At 38.9% G+C, this 8,408-nt stretch overlaps 1 protein-coding gene across 1 annotated transcript in view; it reads left to right on the top strand.

Moving 5' to 3' along the window:
• Positions 1 to 8,408, top strand: part of RPRD2 (regulation of nuclear pre-mRNA domain containing 2) — a 100,095-nt gene that overhangs the window by 72,059 nt on the left and 19,628 nt on the right. The window contains exons 3-7 of the mRNA XM_019625257.1: positions 740 to 840; positions 1,678 to 1,755; positions 3,016 to 3,068; positions 3,636 to 3,762; positions 5,202 to 5,377. Of these exons, the coding sequence (XP_019480802.1) occupies positions 740 to 840; positions 1,678 to 1,755; positions 3,016 to 3,068; positions 3,636 to 3,762; positions 5,202 to 5,377 (535 nt within the window). The remainder of the gene's footprint in view (positions 1 to 739; positions 841 to 1,677; positions 1,756 to 3,015; positions 3,069 to 3,635; positions 3,763 to 5,201; positions 5,378 to 8,408) is intronic.

Below are 8,408 nucleotides of genomic sequence, written 5' to 3' on the forward strand. Positions count from 1 at the left end.
ATAGCGTCACTGACCCATGTGGGATCCGAACTGGCGGCCCTGCTGCTCAGAGCTCGCACTTTCAAGCCAACTCTTAAGCAGCGAGCCACTCAGCTGGCCCCCTCGCAACTTCTTATCCATCAAAAAGTTTAGGTGCGGCCAGGTGGCCCAGTTGGTTAGAGCGCAAGCTCTGAGCAACAAGATTGCCGATTCGATTCCCACATGGGCTAGTGAGCTGTGCCCTCCACAACTAGACTGAAGACAATGACTTGAGATGAGCTGCTGGTGGGTGGCCAGATGGCTCAGTTGGTTGGAGCCCATGCTCTGAACAACAAGGTTGCTGGTTCGATTCCTGCATGGAATGGTGGGCTGTACCCCCCCCACCCCCCCTCTTGCAACTAGATTGAAAATGGAGGCTGGTCTTGGAGCTGAGCTGCACCCTTCACAACTAAGATTGAAGGACAACAACTTGACTTGGAGCTGATGGGTCCTGGGAAAAACACACTGTTTCCCAATAAAGTTTAAAAAAAAAAAGTACTTAAAAAAAAAAGTTTAGTATGTCGTCCTCATCTATGCTATTGATAGAAAGTATTAAGTAAGAGTACTTAAGGTTTAGTCTTAGGCACTGTAGAAAAAAATTGTTTTAAAGATACATCAAAAGACATTTGGAAAAAAATTTGTTGACAACTTTGTTTTCAGATTCTTGTTTGAGACATGTTAACGTTTTTATGTATGTATCTTACTTTTTCTTTCTTCTCAGGGATCCATCTGTCTCTAAGTCAGTAGAACGCATCTTTAAAATCTGGGAAGATAGAAACGTATACCCAGAAGAAATGATTACGGCATTAAGAGAAGCTTTGAGTAAGTGTCTTTTCTCTCCTAAAAGAAAATTGGAGTCATTGTTCAGTCTTTAAAATTTTATATATTTTATAGATCCGGTCCTGTTGCTTAATAATGAAAAATAAAATTTTGGATCTGACCTTATTTGTTTAAAATTAAATACTCAATAAAAATCCGAATTAAAATTTAAGTAAAATTGATTTGGGGAGGGTTGGATTTTGTTTTTGACTAAAGAAAGTCAAGCATATTAAGTGATGATGGCCATCTCACTTTCCTCCTTTTGAGTGTTTAAACTGTTCATTTTTTGTGTTTAATAATTGCTACCCTGTCCTCTTACTATTGGATAATTTTTAGAAAGGGTTTCAGTTTTCACTAAGTATTTGATATTAAGCATATATTGACATTCTTCAGTCTCTATTTTGGTTTAGATTTGCAGTAAGTTGAGTACCTGTTTTTTAAAAAGTATTTTAGTTCCTGTGTATTAGATGCATGAAATTAGGTCATTGAATAGAAGCTGGTAATATCGGATACCATGACCATTATTTGATTAGAAATTTGCTTTAAAAATAGCATCTTCTAAGAAGCTGTTAAATTCTTCATTAAATGTGTTAACTGGTATTTTTAACCTTTCTCCCCAAAATCTGTAATTTCATTGACTGTAGAAATCGTGTGTGTTTGACAGCTTCTTAGAGATCTGGTACGTATTTTTAGTTTTTTACTAAAAATGACAGAAAAGGGAAGAAAGACACAACACACAGTCTCGGATTGCCTTTTTTCATGCTACCATGTTGGCTCTGAAGTGGACAGACAGAACAGCTTCCCATAATGCCAGATTGCAAAAACTGAAATGTTTTCCAGGTACCACTTTCAAAACTCAGAAGCAGATGAAAGAAAATCTGAACAAACAACCGAATAAGCAGTGGAAGAAATCACAAAGTAAGGAACAAAATCTCAACTAATGTAAAATTAACTCCTTTTGGGAGCAGAAGAAAATGTAGACCATTTGACATCGTCCCGCGCATAAAAACCGTGGGCAGAGCCTGTGTTTTCCAGGCCTGGGAGGCCCCCAGTGACTTACACTACACAAGCCATCATGGAGTCACTTCTTTAAAAACAGACAGACAAACAAAACGAAACTACTTTTAAGCAAAGGAAATGCAGGAAAAGGGTTTAAATGAGTGAAGATTCAAGAGTAGTTGGGGGATTGAAAGAAGAAAATGATGCTTGATAGTGCCCGGGCTGACTCTCAGGTTCAAAGATAACGTGAAGCTAGAGGCAGCTGGCATTGAACAGCAGAGCTCAAGAGGAGTCTAGTCATTAAGAAGCATTTCTGTGGGAGCCATGACATCTTTCAGATTGGGGGATACACTCTGCCAGATTAGACATGGGCCTGAAATCCTGGCCAGAAGCTCATTTTCTAACAGGAGCCCCTGCTATGTCTTTCATGTTTACCCAGCATGGGACCAAGGGCGTGGAATACTGCATGCATAGGTGGTTGGCTGTGGGCCAAACTGAGGAATACTGAGAAAGACTCAAAGGTGTGGAGGGAACGAGGGAAAGGACAGTAAGAAGTGGGAGGCGAAACCAGACATTTTGCTCCAGCAAGCGCATGGCAGTCACCAGGATTAAGGGAACCCTTTGACATCCTTTTGGTCATAAGGTGCATGCTTAGGAACCCCAGGAGTCTCCATTTCCGCCACAGTTCAACCACAGTGATAATGTACTTAGAGCTTGTCTTGCCTTTTTTTGCTGAGAACTGAGTCAGCAGGAAAAGAAATCCAAAGCTAAATACATAGGTATAGAGTAAGTGATTTTCTTCAGCCAGTGCTCAGGCTTAATTGGATGTCCTGCTCCTGAACACTCGTAATGTGAGGTGTTGAGATCCTCTTACACGCAGTCAGTCTAGGAAGAAAGGTACTCCCTGTGTCTCCCAATCAGTAATTCTAGGACTTTATGACTTAAAGGGCCTGTTGGAGGTAAGTAGGTCAGTCCTATCTAAACAACATATTTTTATATTGACCACAGTTGGCGGTGTTTAAATCTGATATTCTGTTTGTGTTAGGACTTATGCTATGATTTAAATGTGCATGTCTGGCATATGTTCAAAGTACACCCTTAACTAGAAGAGCTAAAATTTTCCTGAATATTAGTCAGCTTTTCTATCTGTATTGATGACCTTCTGTTTAATTCCAACAGCATCCACGAATCCAAAAGCTGCTCTCAAGTCTAAGATAGTTGCTGAATTTCGAGTAAGTTACAGAATATGTTTGACATGCCAAAGCATTTTCCCCCCTTTTCATGTTACTGTAGCCTGTGTAACCCAGTAAGATTGACTTTTACTCAGTTGTACATCAGTTATATTTTATGTTATGTTAAAATCCAGATTGGGGTCAGATTACAGAGTTTTATCTGTACTACTAATGAAATAACCTTCTTAGAGAATACCTATTAACCGGCTCTGAGTTCTGTACTGAACCCCCTAACAGGGGCTTCATCTTTCTGTGAAGCTCTACTAAATTAGAATTTGTTTAGAATTAATATAATAAAACTGTTTATGTAATTAAAATTTAAAGAAGATTTAAGTAGACCTTCGTTTTAGTCTTAACTCTATAGCCATAAGTTAGCTCTGAATAAGGAAAAGGATCTTTTAAAACATGTGACTGAAAATAGGGTTTTGACATGAGAATTGATATCGCTATCGCTGACTGTGAGGACATTTGAAGGGTTTTTCCCTCTTGGGGTTTTATTAGGTTTTGGGGGTGAAAAGATACACAAGTCAATCTCGTAAGTGCAATTTGACTCTGCTCTGTGTTCAGTCTCAGGCGCTCATTGAAGAGCTGTTGCTATACAAGCGCTCAGAAGATCAGATCGAATTGAAGGAGAAGCAGCTGTCGACTATGAGGGTGGATGTGTGTAGTACAGAAACTCTCAAATGCTTAAAAGGTAATACATACATCCATTTACCTAGAATAACTTAGATTTTATTTCCAGGCTTGTCATTTTCAAGTGATGAGACTGGCTTCCCCATGAAGACAACCTTAGGTTGTAGAGAGCGGCTTGGGGTCCCCAGAGTAGTGATTTCACGCATATATTGGCTTGTCGGAAAAGTCATGACATATTTTTTCTATGTTTTTCATTGCAAAAATACATCATGACTTTTCCGACAACCCAATAGATTTCATAAGTAAACTCCTGCCTTTCCCGCTGTGCCCCTTAGACTGGCACATTGGTACATGCAGCTACATCTCCACAAAGCCAGAGGAAAAGAAATTTTAAAAACCCCAAGAAATTCTGTCATTTTCATCACTTCTAGCACTTTCTTGATGTATGGCTTACATATGGACAGCTGTGTCTCACGTGTGTGGTTCACTGGCTTGGGTATGTGCTTTAATGAGGTCCCTGGAATGGCTCATAAAATCTAGTTTGGTTGCTCTCTTTTCCTTACATTGTAAATTACAAGGAATCATCATATTAATAATTAATTAGAATATAAATTTCATGGAGGTAGAAATTACCCTTATGTGTTCACTGCTCTATCCAGCGCCTAGAGCAATGCTTAGTGTACATAATAGGCTTTTGATAAATACTTTTGAAATAACAGGTAAATGGCTACTAGATGCTCATTTTGGCATCTATTCTTTTCTTGCACAATGCTTTAAATTGAACATGTTACCTAATTTAATCCGCACAACAACCCAGCAGCGTAGTAAAAACCTCCATTTTGTACATGAGAAACCCAGGGCTTCATAAGGAGATGAGTAGCTTGTCTCAGTCACCCAGCTGGTAAGAGCCAAAGCCAAAATTTCTACTGTTATCTAAAGCCATGTTGCAACAGTCATGGCAAAGAAGTACACTTAGGAGAGTAAGTAACAGTTTGTAATGTCACTGTTGTTGAAAGCATAATTCATGCTTTGTACTCCTCTGATAGGAAATTATCAGGGGTTTTCTTCAGCTAGGAAGGAAGAACTTTTAGTGTTATTCCCACAGAGGTCACTTTATCTTTCCTGAGCCTAAGTTTTCTCATCTGAGCGCTGTATCTTCTACATTCTATTGGGTAAAAGTTAGCAAGTAGTGTGGCGTCAAGTTTGTAAAGAAAAATAATCAGCAAACTTTCTTTTAGTTGGACTTTCTTTTGTTTACCTCAATTACAAGTCCCTCGCAACACACTCTTGTGTAACTCTCAGATTCACAGGAATCATTTTAATAACGTTTTGGAATTTGGAGAAGCATTTTTAAGGTGAAACTATGAAACTAAGATTATTACACACTAAGGCAGTAAGAACAAGTTCACAGATCACCTAGAGTGGAGTTTTCTTCACAAGATGAAATTGTTTACTTTTTTTTTTTAATCCTGAAATGAATACTTCCTCTTATTATTTTAGATAAGACAGGTGGGAAGAAATTCTCCAAGGAATTTGAAGAAGCAAGCGCCAAGCTGGAGGAATTTGTGAATGGATTAGATAAGCAGGTGAAAAATGGGCCCTCACTAACAGAAGCACTGGAAAATGCTGGAATTTTCTATGAAGCACAGTACAAAGAAGTAAAAGTGGTGGCCAATGTAAGTAGTAATTAAAGCTCTTCTATCCATTGCTTACTGCACATCAGTGACTGTTCTCTGTGTTATCTAACTCTGTGAGGATAAGCAGTAATACCTTCAGTTCACAGATGAAGAAGTTACTTTTTTTTTTTTTTTTAATTTTATGGGGGAACAGCCATGGTCATTGGTTACACAGTGCTTTCATGTTAAAATGGCATAGCTGACTCTTTTAAGGAGGGCGCAGCTTACAGTGGCCCATGTGGGGATCGAACCGGCAACCTTGGTGTTATCAGCTCCACATTCTATAACCAACTGAGCTAACCAGTCACCCCAGAAGAAGTTACTTTTGAAGAAGGTTGGTAACCTTGTGCAGGTAATATCTATAGCCAGCAAGTGGTAGAGTCTAAATTAAGACCTGGGTCCTTCTGACGCCGAAGCTCATTCATCCCCTGATTGTTATGCCTCAAGGTCTAGCATTTCAGGGAGTATGCCAACGTACTGTTACAGGATATAAAATTAGGCTGAAGCATATATACTTTTTTTTTTTTTAACAGAAAAACTAGATAGAAACATTCTGTTACTAAATTGCATGTAAATCGACTGAATTAAGGGCTCTCTTTGTCCCCACTCCACTGGAAGGGGAGTTGATAATTGGACATTTGTCTAGTGGCCTCTGCACAAAACTGTTTTGTACTTAATTTTTTTAAAGTTTTAATCACTATACAGGATCATAAAAGCATATGGTAGTGTAGATCCCATCAGCCCCACTTCTTAGGAGCAATTCTTTTTAACTCATTTAGCTATTTTTTTTTCTGTCATTTGCCTCCATATTTCTAAATAATATGCCCATATTGTTCTTTGTTGGTTTACCCTATTTAATAAATATATTAACTTCTTGATATGACAAATCAGGATTTAGCCTATACATTCCTGTCGTCCCCTTTTCCCCAATATTATTGTATAACTTTTAAATCTGTGGCATGCGATGCAAGTTGAAGTATAGTTGAACCTTGAACAATGCGAGGTTTGCAGTCAAAATCTGCATATAACTTTGACTTCGCCCAAACTTAACTACTATGCAGTCACCACCGCTCAGTACCCACTGGGGATTGGTTCCAGGACTCCCTGCAGATATCAGAATTTGCAGTGCTCAGGTCCCTTATGTGAAATGGCACAGAACAATGCATACCATCAGCCCACTCATCTACAGATTGAAAATAACTGTTTTCCATCCGTGGTTGGTTGAAGCGGCGGGTGTGAAACCCAGGGATGCAGAGGGCTGACTGACTGGTATTTACTGAAAAAAATCCATGTATAAGTGGACCCATGTTCTTCAAGGGTCAGCTGTACTGTTTTGGCCGCTAACTCTAGGCTTGCTCTACCCTGTAAGATGAGGACATTAACATCACTATCCTTTACCCATTAGTTGTCATCCAGCTACTTCCCAACTTCAGTAAATGTATACTTTTATATTGTCAAAGTTAATAATAATTCCATTCCATTGTACAATCGTATTTGTCTTCCTTGCTTTAAAGGTTGAAAATTAATAAACAAAGCTTACATTATAATGATATAAACATTGTTCACTGCAAGGTCTTACAGTAACTGTGCTTATGTTATAGATGTTTGGATTTTTCCTAGAATTTCTTTTTTATTTTTTTAAAGATTTTATTGGGGAATTGGGGGAAGGAGAACAGACAAGTTGCTGTCCTTTTGTTTTTCAGTCTAGTTGTGGAGGACGTCACTTCACTGGCCCATGTTGATATTATCATTGCGCTTTTCCTGGGTGAGGCAGTCTCTCTCACTGGCCATTGGACGGCCGCCCAGCTCCCGGTCGAGCTGTTGTTCACCATCTTAGCTGTAGAGGGCGCAGCATCACTGGTCCACATGTGGGATCCAAACCGGGGCCTTGCTGCTCAGAGCTGGCGTCCCAAGCCAACACTTAACCAATGAGCCACTCGGCTGGCCCTAGAATTTCTTTTTTTCTCGCATTGTTTGCCTTCTCATAGCCCCCACCCACCCTCAATCCTCTATCACATCAGATATTCTGAATCTACCTTTTCCCTAGAGGCCTCCCTGCCTGAACTTCCATTCTCTGCTTCAGTTTTACGTCTCTTAGATATCATCCTAGGACTACTCTTTACTGCTATTCTTAGATGAGCCTTCTTTTTTTTAGATTCCATGTCTTCTTTTCTTGGTACCTCTCGTTTTGCCAGAGCACATCCTCAATTAATTTCCCCCAATAGGAGGTTTTCAAGAGAGAAATTTTCTGAGCCCTTATATCTAAAATGGCTTTGTTTTCTCACATATGCTTTGATATTTTGGCTGGGTGGAAAGCATTTCACACCACAGTTTAGAAGATATTACTTCATTGTCGACATGAAGTCTTTGCAGGATCCTTTGTAGAAGACTGTTGTTTTCTGCCTGGAAGCTTCTAGGGATTTTATCCATGGTGTTCTGAGATTTTTACAGTGATGCATCTGCATGTAAGATTTTGTTTTCATTCATTATCTGTTACTTGGTGTGCTCTTTCAGTCTAAAGATCAGTATTCTTCAACTCTAGGATAATCTCTTTCTCTTCATTTTCTTTATTTTCTCTTTCTGGAACATTGATTAATCAGATGTTAAACCTCCTAGATTGATCCTCTGTGAGTCCGTGTTTTCCCAATCTTGATCTTTTTGTTCTGCCTTGTGGAAGAATTCAGCTTTATCTTTCAGCTTCATCTTCTCATATTTTTATATTTGATACTCATATTTTAAATTTCTAAGAATTCTTTTTTGTACTCTGTTCCTTTTTTTTTACAGCAACCCTTTCTGATTGTATGGATAGCTAGTGTCTCTGCAGATAACAAAACATTTTTCTCTTTCCTGAATTGTCTTATTTCCCTTTAGAGTCTTTTTTTTTTTAACCCTCCTAGTTATCTTGGTCTTTCTCTTTTATGATTTTGGCTTTCCTCAAAAACTCAGGTATCTCTTTGTCCATTCACATTTAAGAATGAGGTATGAAAAGGTGATTGGGGGGCTCTCTGTCCATACATAGGTAGGGATTATC

Source organism: Hipposideros armiger, unplaced genomic scaffold (genome assembly GCF_001890085.2).
Source record: "Hipposideros armiger isolate ML-2016 unplaced genomic scaffold, ASM189008v1 scaffold_621, whole genome shotgun sequence".
Lineage (NCBI taxonomy): Eukaryota > Metazoa > Chordata > Mammalia > Chiroptera > Hipposideridae > Hipposideros > Hipposideros armiger.